Raw genomic sequence first — 27,229 nt, forward strand, 5'->3', positions numbered from 1 at the left:
ACGGATCCTGGGAACTACCGCCCCATTAGCCTGACGAGCCTGATCTGCAAGGCCATGGAACATATCATCGTGGAACTCATAAATAAAGACATTGGTTATCTCCAAACTCTGGACCGTACCCAGTTTGGATTTGTAAAAGGAAGATCATGTCTCCTAAACCTGATTGACTTCTTTGAAGCAGTCACCAAAGCCATAGATGAGGGTAAAATGGTTCACACAGCTTATCTAGATCTCGCCAAGGCTTTCGACACCATCCCCCACTCTGGAATTATAGATAAGCTCACTAAACTAGGTATAAATCCCTATGTCACAAGATGGGTTGCCAACTGGCTCACGGACAGAACCCACACTGTGAAAGTAGCGGATTCCAAATCTGACATCAGACCAGTGACAAGTGGAGTACCACAGGGTTCAGTCCTGGGTCCTCTCCTGTTTGGTATCTACTTCTCTGAAGTGCAGGCCAACACAGAAGGTCTTTGGCTAACAAAGTTTGCAGATGACTGCAAACTAGGAGCCATAATCGAAACTCCTACCGATGTGGACAAACTACAAAAGGGCCTCACTGAGACAGATACCTGGTGTCAAAGCCATGGCCTGAAGCTCAATGGCAAAAAGTGTATTGTCATCCTCTTTGGTAAAAACTCTGTACCCATGAACTACCACATAGCTGGTAGTCTACTTAATGCCAAAAATGTGATAAAAGACCTTGGGACACAGGTGGACAGTAGTTTCTCCTTTGATAATCACATCGCCACAGTGGTCAGGAAATCCTTCTACATGGCTCATCTCATCACAAAAGGATTCTCATCCAGATAAAAAGAGGTTATTGTTCCCCTCTTCTCATCACTCATTAGACCCATTATAGAGTACAACACCCCTTTTGGTATGTACCTCACAAGACATCTACAACAACTGGAAAGACCACAGAAATACCTCACAACGAGGATTACTGGCCTCAAACAGATGCCCTATGCAGACCATCTCAAAAAACTACAGCTTTACTCCATCGCATATCGCCTACTCAGGGGCGATCTCTGCCTAACATATAAAGCTATGTCAAACCCAGAGCTGTTGGACATGCTCCACTTAAAAAATCCCAATCCCTCCAAGCTACACACTCTAGGGACCTAAACCTTGTCACCACAATAAACAGAACATGCTGGAGGGATAGATTCCTGTCCCAGGGACTTCCCATACTCTGGAACAGACTACCTATCTATGTCAAACAGAGCTCCTCATTAGCACTCTTCAAGAATCTTGATGATTGGATGGGAAATGGGAAATTCACCCCGAGGATCACTTCTGTGGCTCTGCTCAACAGGGGCACAGGAAAATAATTTTCTTGGATGGCGAAAGCCAGGGTACATTTTTTGGCTAGGCTTGTATGGGCCCTAGGGCTGATAGCCTAGTACCTACCTATGAACCTATGAACATACTAAACAATTTCATCTTAAAGATTATATGATGGCAAACACAACTGAAATGATGTTTGACCTCTGTCTATGGTGTTAAAGAGAAACTGAATATTATTTATATACTATTTATTTGTACTATAATCCACTCAACCTCTTAGTGCAAGAAATCTGGACAAAGCCCAACTAAATGGGGGGACAAATGCCCAAAAATAGGGACACATTTTAAATATTGCTCTTATAAACTCAGAAAGTTGCTAGAGAAACTGGGTTGTTTTAACATACATTTTCTGAAGGATTTAAAGTCTGAAACTCAAATGTATTTTGTGACTTCTATCCTAAGATCATTACAGTGAGTTGCCAGAAAACCACAAATTTTATGAGAAACAGACCAAAAATATGAGCCAAAAATCTGGATATTCTGCAAAAATCTGGACAGTTAAAAGGTAATGATTTTCTTATTTCTGTAAATATCTCCGAAATTAAATGAGTAAGACAGAACTGCTTAGCCTCTTCCAAAAATTTACAGTTGTAAGAAGAAAATGTTGCTTGCCATATTTGTGTTGCTTGAATGGTTACTGAGATATCATAAGCTGTTTATATAACATTACAAAATTCAATACTTACCATTGTTATAGTGGTCATAAAATCCAATTTAAGATCTGGAACTGAATGAATACCACTGCTGTAAAGGTTACTTTGTGATGAATAGTTTGCCATTTACAGTTTTCTAGTAACGATTATGGTTATAGAGATATGAACCTTTGTTTGAACTGTGAGGAGATAACTTCATTTTTAAAAGGCTCATGCCACACCCACTGGCAGTTAGAGTACAGATTCAAAAGGGCTCCGCTGGAGGAAATGAGTTAATAGAAGCATCAGAAGTCTTCAAGACACCAATGAATGAATCACATATTCATGGATGAGAATGAGTAACAATAAGTCTGAAAACAAGCAGTCACAGACTGGAGACATTACAGAACACTGGTTTTAGGGCAATGTACTAAGCAGAAGCAACTTGCAGTGACAGGTAGCACACTCGAAATACCCATCTCAATCAAGCTGGCTAGGGAGGTCAGTACCTGCTGGGGGTAGATAGTTGGGTTTGATCTTGGGGTGCAGGGGTGGAATAAGTAGTTTGTGGTGAGTACTTACTTCTGAGGTGGTACCTTAGGTTGGGGGGGGGGCTACAGTATTTGTCATGCCTTACTGCGGGTTAGAACACCTTATATAGCAGTGTCAGTGGTGCACCAGGTAGCACACTCACCTTTGTGGCAGAAGGCTGTGGAATCTATTCCCATACCAAGTAACTCAACTGCTGATGCTGCAGTATAGCATAAATGGAGTGCAGCACTCCTGAGTGTGCTGTCCTTCAGATGAGATGTTAAACCAAGACTCTATCTGCGGGAGTTAATGGCATCTCAGGTGTTTGTAAAAGATCCCATGACACCTATCAAAAATAGTTGTGGTAGTTTCCCAATGCCCTGGCCAAATCTCCTCTTGTAGTATAAATACTACCTTGGGTCTGCCCTAAAATAAGCTACTAGCCTAGTGAGTCTAACCTGGTTAACAAAGGACAAATAAATTAATAAAATAAACATAAAACCATATTTAAAAAAATCATTAGTAGATGGCTTCAGTTAGTCACAAGAAAACTAGACTAACTAATCTGCCATCATCAGTGTTGGAATATTTAAAACAACTGTATTTGAACTGGGGCTGGTGTTGGGTAAATGAAAGGGAGCAATTCTAGATGCAGAACTGTGCATGAGATGAAAGAGTAAGGATGAAGAAACCTGTAGTAGTATTGACCAGGTAAAGGATCAATGCAATATGCAGGCTGAGACATTAAGGAAGTAAGTAAAAACATTCTTATGTGAGTGAGTATGGGTCAAAGAAATATTTGTAAATAGTGCAGATAGGTAGCAGGCAGCTGTAGAACTAGGTGAAGAGGCATAGATTATGGGAATGCATAGATGATGATGGAATAAAAAGCTGTAATAGAAAGGCAGGGTAGGAGAAAAATCAGAAAGCTGTAAGACACATTTATGATGAAGTAAATAATATCCAATGTATGAAGGGCAAACATATCAAAAAGGGAGGAGTGGGAATCAGACAGGGAAACATTTAGTGAAGCTGGGAGGAATCTACAGTCACTGCTACCTTATCCACTTACAGAAGGAAGCTCCTTCATGAACTTCAGCTGTGAGAAAGCCTGGGAGCTTAACTTTGCAACTAGAGATAATAGAGGTCATAAATCTACCAAGCAGACCATGTGCATTCTAACTAGATGTGAATAGACAAAGGCATAGGGTTACACAGGGTCCAGCATAGCAAGTATTGCACCTTGCTTTCTGTCTATGAGGGGGAAGTTCTTAGAAGCATGCAAAAAGTCTTATAGCCCATGCTTGAGAACAGACATAACTACTGCCTCTTGCTTCCCTGCACAGGTTCCATGTGTACCAGAGTTCAGGAAGAATGAATGTTTCAAAAGGGAATAGTAACTTGACAGTTAAGGGAAGAATAGGGTCATGAAATATAAAAAAAGATCTCAGGTGGAGCAGTATCCAGTTCTGGAGAGGACACAGTTAAATAAATATTAATGGCACATTACAAAGGGCTGGGCAATTGGGACTAGATTCATAAGATATACACACTAGAAATAACAATAGTGGTTACTGACCTGTATTACTGCTAGTACTGTTATACAGAATTCAGCGATTAGCATAAACAATGTTCATGTAAACATTACAACTATAGTAGTTATTGGGTTATGAATGTTGGCTTAATTTAATCTGACTAAAATGTTGGCTTGAAATGTTACTTAAAAGGTACATTTTGGCCACAGTCATGGCTAAAGACAGTATTTGGAAGAGTTCACTTACCTGATTAATAAAGTGAGATAAATAAATAAAATATATAAACATAGTGCACAAAAATAAATGGCACTGGAAACTGAAATGAAGAGGAAGAGTGGAGTTTGGAAGGTGGTAAAACGTGTAGCTGGAAGGCAACAGCTTAATGTGGGTGTGTGAAAGTATTTCTTCACAGAGAGGGAGTTGGCTAGATGGCACGAGCTCTGGTACCTCTGGTACATTCAAAAGTGCATAGGACAGGCAGAAGGGCATATGGAACTCTTGGGGGGAGATGCACCTGTGATACGCTAGCTGAAGATAAACTACAATGTCTCCTGTTGGTGAGTTGCATGTACATATCCAGGTAACATTTTTCTGTACTAATGTATGATGACAATCTATTAAATACATCATTAGATTTGTTGAAAATAATCCCTGGAGAAACAGCAGCACTGATTTAGAAGTATTTGCCATGATGACAGAATCCTCAATAAATATGATGTATATTATCTACATTTCTTTAACTTGCCTTCTAGTGTTTGTTTGTTTCTTTCGGCTTTTCCTGGTTAGGGGTCGCCACAGCGGAACTCCGGTCCGCTAATGATTGCCAGTAGATTTTGACATTTAGTGTATTGTAAAGAATTAATCAAGCTGTTTCACTTTCCATTTATTCATTTACCTGCATCCCAATTCTGTCTACATTATTTTTAATGACTTAATAGCTTAATCAATAGCAGATAAATTGAGCTCATCGATAACAATTTTCCTAATGAGCTAAAAAAAAGACAGAGAGAAAGAACGAGAGAGTGAACAAGACAGAGAAACAGAGAAGTGAACACCTTCTTTATAAAAGTGCTCACAAAGGGTTTCACTGCAAAGGTAAAGTAAGAAGAATTCTAAGAATTTTCAAGGTCAAAGATGAAGTCTTTCAAACGACAAGTTTTAACAAGACTTCAAGTAAAGTGATAAGAGTAAAAGATGTGATGCGTACTTTGGAAAGGTGAGGCCTTGGCAACAAACTTGCATTTATGCTTTCAGAAATAAGCAGACAGCCTGTATTATAGAAAACAAAAGATAACCAAAGGAGACTTGGGGTTCTCAAATGATCATATGATGATTTTTCTTAGATATACCAGTAATATTTACACCATACCTACAGCTTTTGAAGTTATGCCAACCATTCCATCTGGAGAAATAACGTACTCGTCTTTGCTAATGTTATGTTTATGTGAGAATAGTAACGGTGGCGTGTGCATACAAAGAAGAATCTGTTAGGTTTAATTTATCTTCTCAGAGATTCTTCTTGTAGTAGAAAGAGAAATGACAGTCTTCTGGTGGACATTTGCTTACTCTGTTTTTTTCACCAGTGAATATAAAACATTAGTATGGACCATTCTGTCAAAACCCACAGACACTATTATACTGCAGACTTTATGTGCCAGCTACAAAACAGCATATATGACTCTAAACTGCCAGTACATTACTTCAAGAAACATTAGAATAATTGTATGTAACAACTACTGTATAAAAATGCTGTTTGTCTGTCTGTCATCTGCAATAAATGCTACATCAGCAGTGCAGGTTCTGATTTTTAACTTTAAACTGGTTAAATTCTCACCATGTACACATTGCTGACTCAACCTGCTAGATTTTTTTTAAAAGGTCACTAAAGCTATGGATGAAGGCAAAACAGTACAGACTGCATACCTCAACCTAGCCAAAGCAATTGACACAATTCTCCATGCAGGCATAATAGAAAAGCTAAATAAGCTAGGAGTAAACCCCTGTGTCATCCACTGGATTTCCAAATGCCTCACAGATAGGGATCAGGAAATCAAAACAGGGGACGTTACCTCCACAAACAGCCCAGTCACCAGTGATATCCTACAGGGTTCTGCACTGGGGCCTCTCCTGTTTAGCATCTACTTCTCTGAAGTAAAGAACAGTACTAAAGGGCTCTGGCTGACTAAATTTGCAGATGACTGCAAGCTAGGAGTAGTTATTATATCCCCAAATGACTTAGCCATCCTGTAGAAAGGTTTGTCCAAATAAATAACTGGTGTCAAAATCATGGACTGAAACTAAATGTCAAAAATCCATTATTGCATCCTCTGGGAAATCATCTACTCCAGGGAACTACCACATTGACAATATGTCTTTAAGAGATGACATAGTTGTTCATTATTTGGGAACTTATGTGGATAGTGACCTAACTTTTGACCAACATGTGTTCACTGTCATAAGAAAGTCCTTCTACATTGTACAGCTTACAAACAAAGGGATTGTGTCTGCAGCTAGGGACGTCTTTGTCCCTGTTACTCAGTACTCATTACACCAATCATTGAGTATAATGCCCCCTTTAGCATGTATCTGTCCAGACACATGCAACAACTGGAATGCCTACAGAGGTACCTCACTAAAAGGATACAAGACCTAAACAAGATGTCCTACCTGAACTGACTCAAAGCCTTATCACTATACTTGGCATCCACCTGAAATACCACCAGCATTAAACCCAACAAGATCTTATTGGGTCATATCATCCACAAAGCTATAGACTGGGAAACATATACCACCACTAGTATGCAAGCCCAGAGATTCCTGGACTTTGTTAACACAAATGCTTTGGACCGAATAGTAAGCGTACCCACTAGGGGAAATATCATTCTTGACCTAGCTTCACAAATATGGAAGAATTATGTTCCATCCTTTGTATAACATCCTAACTCATCATGTCTAACCACAAAGCAGTCACCTTTAAAATAAAACTAAAATCCAAGATCCCTGTTGTCGTTGGAACTTTTAGACATTTCTCCAAGGCAAACTTCCTACTTCAAAGTGATACCCTGGCAATTTTCAAAACCCTCCAAAACCCAGAAACCTCTAATGCTTATGCAAAAATGTGCACTGCTAACTTAGATCAGCTTGCAAACAAATGCAGAGAAGCAGTTATACCCAGTAGAAACAAGTGCAAAGTGAACCCTAAAACAAACATCCCTTGTGGAACCACAATATCAAAAAGCTATATAACAAAAGAAGGAAAATTCTAGCCAAAAATAAGAAGTACAACACTTAGCATGTTAGAAATGCCATAATTAAATTTAATAAACAGTTCAGGAGACTAAAACCACCAAGGCCACATTTTAGGCAAAAAGAGTCACCTAGGCCAAGGATGACCACAAGGCCTTCTTCAGCTATGTCTGTAATCTCAAAAGTGCTATACAGCAGTGTACTGTGCTGATTGTAAAGGACACCACCTATTCTGAAGCTGAAGATATAGCAAACCTACGAGATGATAAATTCAGCTCCAACTTTTCTACCCTCTCACTCATGAATATCTCACAAGAAATAACTGAAATAAATAAGACTCCACCGATTACTCAGGACCAAGTTCTGAAAGCTTTCTCAAAAGCCAAAATACTGCACCTATGCATCCTGATAATATCCCTGGATATACCCTGAATAACATGATGATTGACTTATCTGTGCTACTAATAACACACTTCAGCCTCAGCCTCCAAATGGGCTTCATACCAAGCAAGCAGAGGACAGCATACCCCTGCACAAAGAGGGCCACCCACTGGCCCATGTAACAACTAACCCATAAGTCTGACCAGGTTCATATGTAATGCCATAAAAAGACTTATCATGGAATCAATCAATGAGGACATAGAAACCTTCTAAACACAGAGCCTATCCCAGTTTGGTTTCATCAAAGGCAGACCATGCTTACTTAACCTAGTAGATTTTTCAAAACAGTCAACAAAGCATTAGACAAAGGCAAGATAGTACACACCACCTATCTAGACCTGGAAAAGCTTTGGACACAGTCACCTTTCATGTATTGTAGAAAAGCTTATTAAATTAAGAATAAACCCCTGTGTCACCTGCTGGATCATCAACTGCCTCATAGATAGGACAAGGGTAGTCAAGACGTGGAAGCTACCTGCATAAAAAGACTGGTCACTAGTGGAGTCTCCCAGGGCTTGGTGTTGTGACCACACTTATTTGGCATCTACTTCTCAGACGTCCAAGCAAATGTCAAGGCTCTTTAGTTGACCAAGTTTGTGTACACCTGCAAGAGTGGAGCAGTTATTAAATCCCCCCAAAATTCAGCCATTCTCCAGGAGGGCTTGTCCCAAACAAGTAACTGGTGACAAAGTCATGGATGAAAGCAAAATGTCAAAACAAGTCCATTATTGTATTCTTTGGGAAACTAAATGACCCAGGAAACTACTACATTAAGAATACACCCCTAAGATTCAATTCAGTAGCTAGGGATTTGGGAACATATATAAACAGTGACCTAGCATTTGACTAATATCTATGTATTGTTTTGAGGAAGTCCTTCTATATTGCTGGAATTATAAGCAAAGAGATAGCTAGCATCTCAATCCAGAGATTTCACTGTCATACTGTACTCAGCCCACATCAGGCCCATCAGTTGGAATAATGTCCCCTTTGGTATGTACCTGTCCAGACATATGCAACAACTAGAGTGCTCAAAGAGGTTCCTTACAAAGAGAATACAGAGACTGAATTACACAGCCTAGACAGACAGCCTCAAAGCCCTCACCATACACGGCCTCTTATACACTATTAAGAGATGAGTTTTGCCTAGCCTATAAGTCATCCTCTGACCCAGTACTAATGGACCTACTGATCTAGGGGTCAAAATGGAGAGATGAAAATTCAGCAAGTAAGGAAGAGTAGTAGTTGTAAAATAGAATTCATCCTCAAGTCTTGGTGAGAATCTTTATGAGGTGGACCCAGTTTTTCACAAAATCTCACCAAGGCAACACTGATATATAGACTGTATTTTATATAGCATATATCATGGACAGAAGTAGGTTAAAAATTAAAAAAAGATAGCTGGGTGCACAAGACCCAGGATAAAAAAATGCCCAATCCTGATAGGCACACTGATGCCAGGACTGGAATAGATGACAGTGTAGACTCCTCAAAATATGGAAACATTTCTACAATGGAGCCAGGCCAGGCCTAGGGGGAGGATGGCACCCCTGTTGTAATAGGAAGTAGAAGTCCACAAAAATCATAAACACTGATAGGCCAAAGAAGAGCCATAAAGATGATAGAGTGGACTGTTGAGGCTAAGAAAGAAATTATGTATTGTTACTATTATGCAAAAAGCCCAGAATTTCCAGACACAAGTTATACAAAATGATTAAGAGAGAAATTAGAGGAAAGAAAAATTCTTCCATGAGAAAAACTGTCAGAAGCTTCAAATAACAATTTGTATTAATTAATACAACAGATTTGTGAAAAACAGTATATAGATTAAGAAACATTGATATGTTTGGAAAAAGGAGCATCTAAGGAAGTGCAAAAACATAAACAACAAAACCTAGAGATTTTTGAAATGTATAAAAAAGAAATATGGAATGGGAAAGAAAGAGAGATTTTACATGGTGTAATATTTATGCAAAGGAGAAAGCCAAATTAATCAATATAAAGAAAGCAGCCCCAAAGATATTCAAAGAGAAATACAGGCAAAGGCATCCAGATATGGAACATTTTACAATGAAGAAAATAATATCACAAAGAGGAAATGCAGAAAAGAAGATCAGTAAAGATGAAGTTAAAAAAATAGAAGGTGAAGTTATGGAGTACCTGTGAAGTGAATGATTTGGTGTAGAAAGTCTAACACAGGTTATTTCACAGCAAGGAGAACCAGGAAAATCAGGAGACATCTGAAAAAAAATATGGACATGGGAAAGAAAAAAGATTTAATATGGTGCAATATTTATGCAGAGGAGAAAGCAAAGCTAACCAATACAAAAAGAGCAGCACCAAAGATATATGAAGACAAATACAGCCAAAGAAATCCAGATATGGAAAACTTTACAATACAAAACATAAGAAGACAAAGAGGAAAAGTAGAAAAGGAGATTAGCAATGGGGAGTTAAAAAAATAGAAACTGAGGTTATGGAGTACCTGCAAAGTGAAGGATTCAGTGTAGAAAATCTAATTCAGAAAGCACAACAGGATAGAGCAATGGATATCCAAATTAAGGGAAAACCAGTGGAATGAGAAGCAATTGGTCAGGTGCCATATGAAGATATTTTGGAGCCTTCCATGGGAAACCAGTATAATCATTCACTTGAAGCTGAACAGCAAGGGAAGGAACAGGAAACTCTGGAAACTCTGACTCAGTCAAGGTTGAGGAGTGATAGGCCAGTGAGTTCCTATATGACAGAGCAACGGATGGCACAGGGTGAAACTGAAGAGAATGTGCCACAGGAGGATGCTGTAGAACTTTCGGTAGAATGCACGCAGGAAATGGAAAATAAAAAATGTGCCCTCAGTTTAGAAGAAAACAAGCTAAGAGAAGAGTTGCTTGATTTAATACAGATAAATAGACATATTAAGATAAATGAAAGAAATAGACTGCAGAAGGTCAATAAAACCCAAAAAGTCAGAAGTTTGATAAAACAAATGAACACAGTAATTAGGACTGTCCACAGAGATTATACGATTATAATAGAAGTTAACAGGATATATCACTGTGCAGCTAAATTAATAACTGAAGGTCTAAATGTGAGAACACAGGGAAGTGAGGGAAAGGAAGGGGAAAAAATTGAAAACCATCATAGAAGTATTGAATAGAGAAAACTATAAAGCAATTAAGACAAATGTCACTGTTAGTAGAATAAAGAAGAGGGAACAGATTAATAAAAATACTAAGAAAGATAGACGTAATAAAAGCAATGTGCAGTATTAGAACAGACCAGGACCTATCATGCACTATCACAAATAACAAGCTAAAAATCTCAGCACAGGTGAAAAAACTTAGAAGATAGACAGATAAATATAAAGAAAAAGTACAAAATAAGCAATTTATTGATGTCCCAAAGATGTTTTATAGAGAGATGGGAAACAAGGTAAAAGGAATTGAAATACCACCAAAAAAAGAAGAAAGAGATACATTTTGGAGAAGTATTTATGAAGATCCTGTGGAATATAACAAAGATGCTAAATGGACAGAAAAGGTAAAAGAAAGAATAAGATGTTTAAAGGTACAGGATAGGAAATGGGATGAAGTAACAGCCAGAGAGATTGAAACAAAAAGTTAGGAAAAGCCTCTAATTGGAAAACCCCTGGCCCAGATGCAGTACCTAACTTCTGGTTAAAAGTATTAACATCTTTGAATGAAGCTTTAGCTATGAGTAAGAATTATTTGTATGTGCACCCTGAACAGACACAAACCTGGCTAACAACAAGAAAAACAATGCTATAGTCAACCTGCAAGCTACCCTAAAAAATATAGACCAATAACTTGCCTTCCGACAACATTATAAACTATACACTGGAAGTGATGCCGACAGAGTTTATAGTCAATAAGAAGAAAACTCAATTATGGCAGTAGAACAAAAGGGCAATAAAAGAAAGTCATATGGAACAAAGATCATTTGTTGCTAAATGCATAGTGGAGAACTGTAAAAAGGGGAAGAATCTAAGTATGGCATGGACTGACTATTAAAAAGCATTTCATAGTATCCCACATTTATGGATAATAGAGTGCTTAAAAATGCATAAGATACACCCTACACTGATTGACTACATTACAGTGACCATGAAATGATGGCAGACCACTATGCAATTAAGCCATGATAAAGGACAAATTATTATTCCAGGGATAAAAATTCAAAGGGGGATATTCCAGGACTTTATTTTACTTTGCTTAAATGTACAAAAGCAACCTTTAAAGCAGCAAAACTGCAACACCAAGAAAACATCTGTTTGGAACAATAATGTGATATAAAAGAACTTGAGCAAGAGGGAGTGTATAAATATTTGGGGAAATGGTGAAGGACCAACAATAAAACATGAACAAATGCGAATAAAACTTAATAAGTAATACTTTAGAAGACTTAAATTAATCTTGAAAACAGTGTTGACATCTAGGAACAAAGTCCAAGCTATAAACCAGTTTGCTCTTCTTGTCCTAACTTACAGTTTTGGAGTGAGTGACTGACCCAGAAAGTGTTGGATAGATTAGACAGGAAAACAAGAAGGATGCTTCATGATCACCAAATGATTTATAAATATCAGTGTATACCAAGATTATATATTCCCCATTCCAAAGGAGGTATGGGCCTCCTTGAAATTGTTTACATGTATAAATGTGCAATTGTGGGCTTCCATCCATATCTGCTGACCTCGTAAGATCCAAACGTAGTGAAATTTTTGAAGCATAAGGAGAATAAATCTAAGATGACTTCTCTGCTTAATCTATCAGAAGCATATCACCATCAAGTGGGAATGGAAATCAAACCAGAAGTAGATAAAAATCAGGCAGCAAATGAATGTGCCAAAAAACAAAAAAAAACAAAAGAAAGAAAGAAAATAAGGTGAAGGATCAGATGAGAAGACAAGAAATGTGGAACATGCAAAAATATAGTTGCAAGTATAGAAAACTTCTGGAAGAACCTCATGTTGATCAGGAATGAACGCAGGAATGGTTAAGGAGAGGAGAATTCAAACAAAGAGATGAAAGGTTAACATTGGCAGCCCAAGATAGTGGACTATGTACATGCTGGTTTACAAAGTCCATTGAACATGTGGGAGAAACAGACAGATGTAGGTTTTGTAAAACTGAATTGTAAACAGTTGCACACCTTGTTGCTAGTTGTGACATACTAATGACAGGAGGACTGTATACTGAAAGGCATAATAATGTGGCAAGACTGTTGCACTGGGGATTGTGCAAACATTATGGTACTGAAGTGGCTCGAAAACACTGGTAACATGAGCCACAAAGCATCATAGAAAATGATGAAGTGTACATCACATGGGATCATCCATTACCAACAGTTCAAAAGATAGATGCCAGAAAACTGGATATAGTGGTCCATGAAAAGAAAGCAAAAGTAGCCTTGATCATTGAAATTGCTCACCAAGTGACTACAGTGTCTTGCGTACAGAGAGACACAAAGTCATAAAATATCAGGATTTGCAGGCAGAAATGAGAGCAATGTGGAAGAAAGATACCCAGACAGTTCCAATAGTAGTAGGAACAACAGGTCTTATAAAAAAAGAATCTGCAATCATATTTAAACATGTTACCAATACATGTAACCCTGTATGAATTGCAGAAGGAGTCATTACTGGGCACATTGCAGGTGCTGCAAAGAGTACTTCTGGCTGATATCAAACATTGAAACGATACTAATTTCATGAACTTTAATCATACTTTGACTTAGGAATGGGGTCCATTCCAGTTAGAAACCCAAAAGACTTGGAGAAATTAAAAAAAAAATTAAGAGATGATCTGTGCCTAACCTATAAGTCATCCTCTGACCCAATACTAATAGATTTACTGAACATCTGCAAGTCAAATGCTATCAGAAATACCTGATCCAGAGACTTCATCTTCTTCTGCAACATGAACAGAATGATTTGGCAGGACAAGTATTTATCCCCAAGGATACTGCTGCTGAGGAACAGTCTCCCCATCCATGTAAAACAAAGCTCACCAATCTCCCTAATCAAATGCAACTTAGATCAACAAATGTGAATGAGGAAATTTATCCTAGGACTGCCCCCTGTGCTACTAATAGATAGAGGCAGCTCATAAATTCCATAGCAAGGTCCCCTTTCAAAACTCAGTGGTATGACCCCAAAAACATATATTCACAAATGCGGATATAAGAATAAAAAAAACATGGTAAGGGTAATTTGTACATCCTAATGCGATAACATGGCTAGCCTTAAATGGCCTTTCAGGGCACTTAGCCTAGTATTCCCCTATGGACACCAAATGGATACAGTAGAAATTGCACAGTAAATGAGAAAAGACAGTAAGACCGGCAATCAAATGGAAACTATGGGGTGAATACTAACTGGACACAAACAGTAGGAATGAGCACAGAATGGAGACAGTAGGGGGTGCATACTCAAAGGGAAAAGACAGTAGAAGCAGACACAAAATGGAAATAGTTGGAGTGAATACTATCTGAAAACAAATAGTACGACTGCACACAGAATGGAAATAGTAGGAGTGAATACTATCTGAAAACAAATAGTACGACTGCACACAAAATGGAAATAGTAGGAGTGAATACTATCTGAAAACAAATAGTACGACTGCACACAGAATGGAAATAGTAGGAGTGAATACTATCTGAAAACAAATAGTACGACTGCACACAAAATGGAAATAGTAGGAGTGAATACTATCTGAAAACAAATAGTACGACTGCACACAGAATGGAAATAGTAGGAGTGAATACTATCTGAAAACAAATAGTACGACTGCACACAGAATGGAAATAGTAGGAGTGAATACTATCTGAAAACAAATAGTACGACTGCACACAAAATGGAAATAGTAGGAGTGAATACTATCTGAAAACAAATAGACTGCACACAGAATGGAAATAGTAGGAGTGAATACTATCTGAAAACAAATAGTACGACTGCACACAAAATGGAAATAGTAGGAGTGAATACTATCTGAAAACAAATAGTACGACTGCACACAAAATGGAAATAGTAGGAGTGAATACTATCTGAAAACAAATAGTGCGACTGCACAAAATGGAAATAGTGAATACTATCTGAAAACAAATAGTACGACTGCACACAGAATGGAAATAGTAGGAGTGAATACTATCTGAAAACAAATGATGCGACTGCACACAGAATGGAAATAGTAGTGAATACTATCTGAAACAAATAGACTGCACACAGAATGGAAATAGTAGGAGTGAATACTATCTGAAAACAAATAGTACGACTGCACACAGAATAGAAACAGTAGGAGTGAATACTATCTGAAAACAAATAGTACGACTGCACACAGAATGGAAATAGTAGGAGTGAATACTATCTGAAAACAAATAGTACGACTGCACACAAAATGGAAATAGTAGGAGTGAATACTATCTGAAAACAAATAGTACGACTGCACACAGAATGGAAATAGTAGGAGTGAATACTATCTGAAAACAAATGAATGCGCAGTACGCACAAAATGGAAATAGTTGGAGTGAATACTATCTGAAAACAAATAGTACGACTGCACACAGAATGGAAATAGTAGGAGTGAATACTATCTGAAAACAAATAGTACGACTGCACACAGAATGGAAATAGTAGGAGTGAATACTATCTGAAAACAAATAGTACGACTGCACACAGAATGGAAATAGTAGGAGTGAATACTATCTGAAAACAAATAGTACGACTGCACACAGAATGGAAACAGTAGGAGTGAATACTATCTGAAAACAAATAGTACGACTGCACACAGAATGGAAATAGTAGGGGGGTGCATACTAAATAGGAAAATACAATAGGAGTGGACATGAACTGAAAACAACAGGGGTGAATACTAACTGGGAACAATCGGCAAGTAGAAACAGTAGAGATGAATACTAAATGGAAGTAAGTCAGAATACAAAATGAAAAGTAGGGACTAATACTAAATGGGAGCAGACAGACGGAGTGAACAAAACGTGGAAATAAACCTACAAACATCAGGGGTGAATGTTAATTAAGAGCAGGTAGTAAGAGGTGGACAGTAAATAGAAACAAATAGGAGGTGTAAATATTAAATGGGAACAAACAATTGGTTCAGTTCTAAACAAGAACAGGTAACAATGGTTGACACGTATTGGGAGCAGATCCCAAAAGTAACTGCTGTATAGGAACAGGAAGAAGAGCTGGTCATTAAATGAGAGCAGCTTGCAAAGTTGGACTAAACTGAAAGTATCTTCATGTGTACACATTCATTGAGAACATGGAGGTGGAGCACGTTCTGAAATGAAAGTAGTAACGGGGATGGCCTTTCAACTTGGCAAGGATGGTCAGACAGCATAAGATGGAAAGGAAATGCATAGACATTTGTTTGGAAACAGCAATGCAGACATTGACTCAGCAGGAGATAGCAAAAGAGATGGTATCTGAAGCAAAATCGGTAGTATGTATAGTCAATCAAGTCTGGCAGGAAGAAGGGTACATAAGCAGAACTTGTAGTAAGTATGCACAGTCATCCAGATATGGTAGAAGATATAACTACACAACCAGAACCTGTAGTAGGTAGGTACTCCGCTAGACTGTTGGGAAGCTTGACACTGACAGCTTTACGTAGATGTGGTTATTATCCACTGATCTTTGGAGTACTGCGTTGCTAGTGAGTCAAGGTGCTGTTCCATCTCATAAGGTTAACTGAATTTCCATTGCTTCTCCAACACCAAATCTGAATAAACTTTGTAATATTATATTCATTCTACAGTTAGAGCAATTAACACTTGGTATACAGTGACAAAAGATTTCCCCCCAAAATATATGCTTTTCAAAACTTTATATATTCTATAGATGAATGACTTGCATAAAAGCAACATAAATGACTGTCTGATATTGGTATGATAAGATGCCATTTTAACAATTAGTTGGTATTTAATGTTTTGAAGGAAAGTAAACATTTTAGTCATTCATGTTTGAAGTTTATACATTTTCCCATGTTTAAAAGGCTGTTTAGCTCAAACAACTCTGATGATATTACAGAAAACCTTTATGAAATCTTTGTCAACTGTATTAGTTGCAATACTAGGAATTGCAGTTCAACATTACGTCCTGAAGAAACACTTGCAAGTACTCTTGGAAGCATATCCTTATTTTATTTTGAGGTTTGTTAAATGATAATAAAGGAATTATTCATTAAATCCTCAAAATTAATTTGACAACACATCGTTTTCCATATAACACATTAAAATAGAAGATACAATCTATTTTTCACAATGCTGACTAATGCCCACTTTCACTGTTACCGATGTTTATGCCTGTATTTGAAAATATTAGGAAGATATGTAAGAGAATTTTCCAGAACGTCAGTTCTAATTCACACCTGCAGTCTTGTTGATGCGTTACATTCTACACTTATTCAGTAGAGCTTTGCCCATTCAGAGCATTAAAAGCACATTGCATGAACTGTAATGTCATACTTAACACTCCAGATAGTTTTATGTGCAGAACATTTTGACAAGAATATGGTTAGGATTTCTTTATGTGGCACATCTGTACAAATCTAGTCACCTTACATCAACAGCCCATGCTGCAAAAATTATTTACTGACAGCCTTTTAAAATTGCACTGACGTTTTCACCAAACCAATGATTTGCTTGCACTAGAAAGTATAAAAGGTTTTGTAAGCAGTAAATTTGTGATTGCATTAACACAAATCTGGCATGCAACAGTTCTTCTTATCAGAGTCTTCTAATGAGGTACAACATAAAACAGTGTAGGCAACTTACTTTCACTGTTTGTAAACATGGTTACTCGAAAGTGCATGTACATGTATGTTCCATGTTTTTTTTTTCACATCATAGCATTGCCTGCAGTGCAATTTGTTCCCATGTACATCATCTTTTCAGTCACATTTTATACTTTTTAGACTTCAGTTACCTAAATTAAACATATATCAGACTTTGAATATGCCAGAATAATTTCAAAAGTCAAACAATTAAATATATGAGGGCGTTATAATTTTTTTAATGAGTGGTAAAATGTGTTGTGTGAGGTTTGTTAGTAACACTTGCATTTTCTCAACTAATGGAAATGCCTTTTGGAGTTATTATAACTGAATAATAAAACATCAACCACTCTACAAAAACATACTGAAACAAAACGTTGTCTATACCAAGAAGTGAACCACCTTGCACAAAATATATTAACACAAAAAGCTGTCTATCGCATGTTGCATGCTGTAACATGGATCTCTATGTTGTTTCTTTCTTACCAGCTGCGGATGTATTGTTCTTCTTTGTAACCAGAGATCTATCGTGAAACACTGGAATGTACTAAAAGTACAATGTAAATGTCAAATAACCTCTGTGGGACCAAACTCTATTAATTTAAAATGTAATTAATCATTAACAAAGCTCTCAACTGTCATGCATCCAAGTGTTCCCCTCATTTTGATTTTTAAACATACTCTGGACAACTGGAGTATAACAATTTTCTTCACTTCAGAATAAAATGTAGAATAATACGTTCATAATAATTTATAATAATTTGTAATATGCAGACGGTACTTAATTTCACTGTGTTTTGTGCTCCCATTGTCAAAGATGAATCATGTGTGACACATTTTTCCTATTTGCCATATTCTGTGTCACATAGTTTGGTGAAAAGGGCTAAGAGTTATAATTATTCATCTTAAGAACAAATTCAAGCTTCCTAAAATTACAGACAAGCTGTCATTTGCATTACACATGACGTTTGCTGCACTAATAGCTCATGCCATATGATCTGATCTGTTAAGGAAAGGAATACACATAAAGTAGCCTGTGTATAGAAACTTAAAACGCCTTGTTGATATTCCATAAGATGTAGCTGACTTACATGAAATAAACGCATAAAGTTTTCAAATGTCTTAAACTGACTAGATGTTCTGATGCCATGGACCAGCATGTACTTGGACAGGACTAGCATGTCTAGAAACTACATCTTGGGACAAGGCAGACCTACTCCTTTTACGGGGGGACAGAAGGCATGCTTAGTGCTCTTTGTACTGTAACAGATAGCTGATTGGACTGAATCCTAAATATGAAGCTTCACATCCAAGTAAATTAAACAATACACTGCACTGATTCCTTTTTATAATAGCAAAATACATTTTAAGGGACAAAAAAAACTGACAGTGAAATATTGTTAGACAGATGCTGTCACTTAATGATGTGAGACTCCCTTTAAACTGTGCATAATAGTTTCTTCTGAGCTGTAGTTACAAGACCAAGGACTTTATGGTTTTAGACAGAAATATTTCATTATTAGTGTTTAAATATATAAACTATGGTTATGCTGAAAATGTTATTGTAAAATCCTCACCATCACAGCATGTTTTGTTTACATTCACTTCGGATATCTGTGCAATCCACTGTATGTTATGTGATGCTATATTCACACAGCTCTACAGGGTACATATCAATGGGTAATACACTAACAGCTAGTAAAAAAAATTGCTTCACAGCGTAATCAAAGAAATAATCCAAAAAAACCTTGGTGTGGTTCCTTCCAAGAACCAATTCGAACTTGTATCAAATGAAAATTAATTGCAAACAGCTAAATAAATAAATAAATCACAACAGTTAAGCACTTTCAATCTACTCTGGACTTCTTAGAGTAGAACAAAGGTGCTTATCTTATGTTTATTTATTTATTTGTTTGTTTGATTGCAAAAAAAAATTCCACTGGATACAAATTCAAATTAGTTCTTGGAATTCACAATACAATAACATCAGCATTTTGTCTTAGGGTTGCAGTCATTTATTTAAAAAAAATAGAAGAAGTATACAGAAATTATCAGGAAGTTAGTTCTTTCTCATCTGAGTGGTTATTTTTTAGATACAATCTTCTGTAACTCTTTTCTACACTTAATATTATTGAAGTTCACCCCCAACTCCATATGCCAGTTGAACACCTGCTATATAGTTACAGTATGCTGTTCCACATGGTAAGCATTTCCAACAGAGCCCTCCGAGGACAGTCTGCTAAGCTGTAAACCTAAAGTAGCAAAGAAAACTACAGGAAGTATACAAACCTAGTATTTGTTAACAAACGTGTAGCTGCCTTAGAAAGAGCAATGACTTGTACAAGTGTCTGGTCAGATTTGCTTCTGAAACATTTATTTACTGAACTCATACACCTGAGCCAAAGTATTGGCTCTGTTTGCTGCCTTTTTTTGAATAGGCTTTCTCTTAATAATCATTCTCTTGTCCAAGAAATAAAATAAATGTACTTGCACATATAGGCTTAGTGGTTATTGTATCATTTGTGTTTTTTTTTTTTTTTTTGCTAAGCCACGGTGGCGCAGCAGTAGCATTGCTGCCTCACAGCAAGAGGTTCTCCCATTCGATTCTCATCTGCAGTGCCTTCTGTGTGGAGTCTGCATGTCCTCCACGTGGTCAAGTGGCATTTGAAAGACATGCATAGAATGGGCGTGTCTTCATTGAAGGTTGAGCATCGAGCTGGCACCTTCGCATCCGTAAAAAAAAAAATCTATTGCCAATCATTAGTGGACCAGAGTTCTGCTGTGGCGACCGCTAACCGGGAAAAGCCGAAAGAAGAAGAACAAGAATTTGCTAAGCAGGTAAATACACAGGACACAAGTGTCTTATTTTTAAGGGTAAAACAGGAGGAACACTGTCTGGTAATGTGATTTACTGAGAGTTGCACAGTGGAGATAGAGAATCAAACCCTGGACTACGGGAAGCAGCTATTTAACAGCGCCTAGCCTTAATCCCCTGCACTGCATATCATACAATTTGTTGCATTCAGCTCTTTGGTCATAGGCCAAACAAAGCAATACATCTTTACTGTATGACAGCCAAACAACTGCTTTGATTGGCAAAATTCAATTCCAACATTTCCACTAACTTCCAAGTGATTAAAATGGAGGGATTAGAAAAGTAGCAGTATCAGGGTCTCATGTTCTCACCTTCTGATTACCCACAGTTCCCAGAAAGCTCTCCAACATGTTAGTGCATAGCATACCAAACTGTCCTCCTGTTGCCAGGCACCATCACATCATTGCTCTGTGCAGCTGCTGTTTCATATCACTTGTGGCTTACCTGTGAGCTGACAGTCAGCAGAAAAAGTACAAGTAAGGAAGAAACATAAACAGCAACTGTGGAAAGCTAAATATTCAAACAGAAAATTCATTGACCCAAAATAAGTGACGCAGTTTGTATCTTCTAGGCAATCTTTATACCTGCATGCTAAATATTTGTTTTACTTGCTCTTTGCATTGTTTTCTGCATTACTTTAACAACAGCTTTGTTTCCAAAGTCACATGAATTTATTGTCTTCCACACGCAGTAGTGTATTTCTCCTGACATACTTTCCTGAAACAGAGAACATAGCTACCTTCTCATCTGCTAACTCTTTTCCTTCCTAAGCCCAAAGGCTCAATGGTCATGCCTGAACGTGTTTTACTGTTAAAAAGAAAAGCTTGCATACACAATTCAAATACTCTCCTAACTGACTCTAGAAATTATTAGCTCTTCCTGTTATTTATGGAGATAAAGCAAAAGTCCTTTAGCTTTTTGTTGCTGTTTAACCACTGGTTAAGATCACAGTGGTTATAACTTGGAAAAAGGCTTCTTTATACTTTTCCACCAAGTTACTCACTCATCAAGTCGCTTGCAGGCAACACACACACACGTACACACACACACACACACACACACACACACACACACACACACACACACACACAGGAAAAATGTGGCCCAAATTTGCAAAGGTATAGCAAGCAGCCTGTCTGCATGCAACTTTTGTGTCAGCTGTATTGTTTACACTACAGTACTTGGGCTATTCTGTTTTGCAACTTCAACATATCAAATGTACAGTGTTTTTGTTTTTTTTACCAAAACTACTTGTTCTTGTGTATTTCTTAAATATCCACATTGCACTCAACACTACTGACAACAGGTTCATATGTAGTTGTTAGAAACATGGGCAAAGAAACCACTGAGGGTTCCAGTTCAATTTGTCAATTGACATAAAACACTGATTGGTTAAAAGACTTGTTCAAGACCACACTGTAAGCTAATGAAGGCTGAAAAAAATCTAACCTTAGATTAGATGACACAATTCATATCCTTAATCCTTTTCAGGGACTCCTAGAGATACAGATGGTCATATGATGCAGGACTTGAACCTGGGACCTTTTGTAGCTATGTAAGGAATTATAACCCTAAACCAGTAAGTTATGCTAATACTGGGGCACCACAGTCAGTCCACTTGAATGTATGCCATATGCATGTTGATGGCCACTTCATATGCAGTTTGACCTTATGAACATTACATATATCACTCCCATCTCATGTCTAGCAAGCAATTTTGCATTATCACATCCTTACATTTAGCATATTTCAGGTTTGGTATCTTGTTAAGAGACAAGTTCACATATTTTTTAACAAATGTTGTCATCAGATTCATTTTAAATTCTAAAACTGTGAGCATGAAGTCAAGCACAAATTAGGGGCAGAAAAAAGTGTTAATCAGATACTGAAACATTTATTTTATATTAAAGATCCATGACTCCTACTAAAACAGGCTAGCAAAGTAGCAAAATATGTGATAGAATAGCCCTGTAAGGCAGCACTATGTTTTTTTCCCTTTGGTATCATTTGAACACTTATTTTTTTGCAGGACATCATGAATAAACTAATTTTCTAGTGCAATAAATAACTTTAGAGTATAAAACTGTATATAGCACAATATGAAAATTATATAACCTTCTGTTTTATACATTTTTTATGTTAAAAATATCATCTGTTTATAATTACCTTATGAAAGTATGATATCAAACAGTTTCTGACACATCAGACTTTAATTTCCTTAAGCTCAGAGTACTGATTTCTTGCCTGCTCTACAAGCAAGTTAAAAATCCATATTGTTTTACTCTGCCAGCTAAAGGCATGTTCATAGGCAATACAGTCAATGTCAGTGAAACATTTCTCGAGTTCTCGTATTGTAGATAATATGTGTGTGTATATATATATATATATATATATATATATATATATATATATATATATATATGTATATTTAAACTTCCTTTTATATGTTCCATCCTTTTCTGTTACATGTGTTTTGACATATGGGAAGTATGCTGTGAAAACAAACCAGTTCAGAACAGTTATGTAAGCTCCTGAAATACCTTCACTGCTTCTTTGGCTTTTTTACAGCTGTATAACCACTTAATTATCCGTGCATTACGTTCAATCACAGAAGTAGTGGATGGGCCCTGCTCATGAAGTTCTTCTTCTAGCAGCCCATTGTCACTGCTGTGCCTTGAAAACCCACTGTCTGAAGTTGCAGTGCTTATGCTACGAATCCTAAAGGAAACATTGTCAGTAACGGCAGAAAAATTATCCTTCCCAAGATCTTCAATAACCTCTGGCTCAAGACCACAGTATTTAAAGAAACTATCAAACTCAGAGAAAGATTTAGAATACCTGGAACTAATGTCCGAAAGTGACCGTTGCAACCCTGGTCGTCGCTTATCACCTGCTGTCGCTTCAGGTCCTTCATGTCCTTGCCGAGGCAAGACAGAATCCTGTACATGTTGCTTTGTTATATTTGTATTTTCAGTATGATGGTGGATGACTGGTGTTTTCTGCAAATCAGCAGCAATTGCCTGTGTTTCTACTCTGTTGTTAGCATGTTCAGACTGTTCCTTTATTGCAAGTTTAGACACTTCCAGAGAAGGTGATGTTTTCTCCTTATGTGTGCCTTGGAACAGCCGTTTCACCAGACCCACTCTTGTAGGCTCATTATTCTGCCCTTTTACCAGCTCACACTTTTGACGATACATTACCAGAGAATCTGGTCTTGTCTGCTTTTTGGAACTATTGCGCTTTACTATAGGGGAACCTTTCCGTGATGGTGTACAGACATCATTTTTTAAATTATTCAGGTCTATGTTTTCTGCATCCTTTTTTCCTTGGGACTCATTGTAACTTTTCCTGCTATTTACAGAACAGTTTTCACTGCTGCTTTCTGAAGCTGAACACTGTGTTACCACCTCCTGTTTTGTCCGGATGACTTGCTCACTTTTCACATATTTGGCTTTGTCAGCTGCCAGCCTTTCCACTGCACTTATTCTGCCCTTATTTTCTCCTTCTATCTGCTTGCGGAGATAACCTGGACCCTTGTTCAATAGACGTGGTAAGGAGGCACTTAGTTCAGAAACAGCTTGCATTCTGAGTGTACGGCTTAGTTCAGTAGGCATATCCTTCTCAGGTACAGCACACGTTCAACTCTTCCCTGGAAGCAGCAACCTGGCTAATGTATTCTTCAGACTAATGCCATATCTGAATCATCAGCAGTTTATCTGAATATATTCAAGCTCCTTCTGTCAAGAGTATACAATAGTCATACAGGCAAAGCAAACAGAAGGGGGGGGAAGTAAAACTAAAAACTTGTATTCCTTCCCGACGTTGTCTTCACACTGTGCTTCTATACAAAACTAAATGCTACATTCATTCATCTCCTTACTAATGCAGGCCCTGCCCACTGACTCTCCCCACCCCCACCCCTATAATAAACCAAATCCAATCATATCAGAGTATGCCAGCCCTCCATGACATCAGCTCTAAGTTGGCTCATTGACAAAGAGGAGTGACTGACAACAGCACATAGCTTCTAGCAAGGAGAAGCTCTGGTTACTGTTTATTTAGACTGGTCACTCAGTAGTTGTTTTCCCTCCCTAATCACAGTTTCTTAACAGTAAAAACACATGAGAAGCTAATAATGAGATTAACAAGTAAACAGCTTTTATCGTTTTATATCACATGAATCTGATAATATTATGTCCTGTTTATCACAGACCAAAGCAGGTCATTGTGTTGATTACAGCACAGTTTATAAAAAAAAACTCTTATCAACAGGGAAGAAATTAAAAACCACATCAGAAATGTACAGTGCATTAAAGTAGGTTCCAATGATGTGAGATTCAAATTCTCCTGTTAAAGGAAGGTATAGCTATAGTTTACAGAAAACGGTGTCTTCACTGGAAATTGAACACAGGTGAAAAAAATGCAAATTCTAAAAAGGAATGCATTAACAATATTTCTAAACATGCACTAATACTGTGTGTCATGTTTAAAAAGTGGAACAAAACCAGCACTTAGTTAACTGGCCTGACAAAACACTTAATTTATATTCAGTTTAGAAGACAACCAAATTGTTATAAAAAAGGCATGATTTTATAAATGGCTGCAATTCATGCAAAAAATTAGTGATCATACAGAGGCACACAATCCCTAGTTAGTTGGTACATGGACCAAGAAGAAGAGAAATCCCCTAATCCCAAACTGTTCTTAGAAACAAGAAGCTAATGTTAAGATTTATACCAAGATCCTAAAAGACAAAAGAAAAAAAAAAAGAAAGAAAATTAGTAATGATTTAGCGTCCATGAAAGAGTTCAGGGTATACTTTTTCAGCTAAAAAAAAAACATTTCCCTTATAAATAATAATGGTGTTAATGAAGCACTGCACATGACTGAATAGTATTTATAAACTCCATGATCAAAAATGCATGCAGTTGCTTTTCTGTTTTACACTAGTGGAATGAATATGGATAGCAAAATGTTTTTGTTGCTCATGACACACGACTTCTAAAAGGGGAAACAACTGATCTATTGCAAATCCAAAATTTTACTTCATGTTTCTACCTCTTGTATTTTTTTGCTATTTTTTGCTCGATTTTATCTTTTACTAATTTCCATTATGACATGCATATATGTAGCTATGTATTCTTATTCATATATGGCATGTATGTATTCATATTACTTGTTATGTAATGTAACTTTGTTTTTTTTTTTTTTTTGCTTGTATGAAGCTTTTCTCCTCTGGTCTCCACTGAAAATGGACCTCCAGCTCAGTTGGACTAACCCAGTTAAGAAAAGACAAATGAATAAATGAATCTGATGTAAAATATTTTATCTTGTGTTGCATGTTCTGGCAAGGGGCATTTGGGTCCATGAATATAGTTTTCTTTTCAAGGTTGTAGAACAGCTGAAACTGAAAGTGCAACATGGAAATTGCAAGCTACACTTTTAAGGACTCTGTAAGATTCTAATAAAAAGAGTAAAGCAAAAGCAATATATTAAGTTGTTGCTATTAAGTTTCTGAGATAGCTAACGTAAAACATTTGACTAAAATTCATAAACGGTAAAGATGGTAAGCACAAATACATTCATATTCCCATTAGTTACTTTACTCATATTCAGAGTCACTGACATGGGATAGCCTGTCCCAGCACTCAGTCAATGCAACGCAAACACCCATTGCAAGATGCACAGAAACACAGGCATGTACACGTGCGCGCATGCACACACACACACACACACACACACACACACACACACACACACACACACACACACACACACACACACACACACACATGCATTCACATATATGGACTGCCTTGACTGGAAGATTCAAGTTAACTTGTGCCTCTCAGCCCTCTTAGGGAAATAATTTGTTTAAAGCCTAAAATAATGGGGGGGGGGGGGGGGGCAAAAACCCAAAAATAGGGACAGATTTTAAATATTGTTCTTATAATCCTAGAAAAGAAGCTAGAATAACAGATTAGTGTTAGCATGCATTTTCTGAAGGACATGAAGTGTGAAAGTCAATTGTATGTCATTTATTTAGTGACTTCAAACCTCAGCGATTTGGCAGAAAAACACAAATTATATGAGGAAGAGACAAAAAATATGAGGCAAAAAATCTGGAATTATGTGAAAATCTGCATAGTTGAGAGGTATGAGTTCACCTCCTGCACATCAATGCAATTTGGGAGGAAATTGGAGTACTCTAAAAAAACTCACATCTATACAGATGATGGACAGTCTCGGTTTATAAAATATTGAGAATCAAACTGTAGAACCTAACACCATGAAGCTGCTAAAGTCTGAGATACCAACTAAGATACAAAAGTCTGTGTGTAAGAAAAAAAATACTACTACTGACATCCTCCTTGTTTTTGCTTATACATAGTTCCTCTTTCATTCAGCATTTTAACCTGTTGGTGATCCCGATACTGTATAATGTGTAGTCTTAGATCAAACACAGCTATAGCCATTTACCCACATTAGATGTTATATTGTTACATAAGAAACAAGTAAACAACTCTCGCCCCAAATACTTGTCTCAGACGGTGTATTGTTGGTGGGTGGACAGGCAAGTTTGCAATTGCTATCTGACTTTACATACATCATTGGTCGTATAATATAAATGAATCAAAACTTTAAAAGAAAAAGAAAATATTCACCCACATATCTCTCACAATAAAAAAGTTCACAAGAAACATTATATCGAAGCTGCCAATTCCTAACCAAGGCAGCTAGAATCTCCAAAGCCAGTTCCCAGCTAATCTCCACCCTACTCTATGCATCCCCATACTTACCAACCTTAGA

At 37.2% G+C, this 27,229-nt stretch overlaps 1 protein-coding gene across 1 annotated transcript; it reads right to left on the reverse strand.

The window, feature by feature from the left end:
- Positions 1-22,297: 22,297 nt before the first annotated feature.
- LOC122788127 (protein FAM110C-like) lies at positions 22,298-24,272 on the reverse strand. Its single transcript, XM_044055066.1, has one exon. The coding sequence runs from the start codon at positions 24,031-24,033 to the stop codon at positions 22,939-22,941; it is 1,095 nt and encodes a 364-aa protein (XP_043911001.1). The 5' UTR covers positions 24,034-24,272; the 3' UTR covers positions 22,298-22,938.
- Between the last annotated feature and the right edge of the window lie 2,957 nt (positions 24,273-27,229).

This window comes from Protopterus annectens, chromosome 13.part0, assembly GCF_019279795.1.
Source record: "Protopterus annectens isolate FY-2018-M chromosome 13.part0, PAN1.0, whole genome shotgun sequence".
In the NCBI taxonomy this organism is placed as follows: Eukaryota; Metazoa; Chordata; order Ceratodontiformes; family Protopteridae; genus Protopterus; species Protopterus annectens.

Excerpts from the sequence above, each read along its gene's own strand:
- LOC122788127 (XM_044055066.1), bottom strand. The coding sequence starts at position 24,033 with ATGCCTACTGAACTAAGCCGTACACTCAGAATGCAAGCTGTTTCTGAA.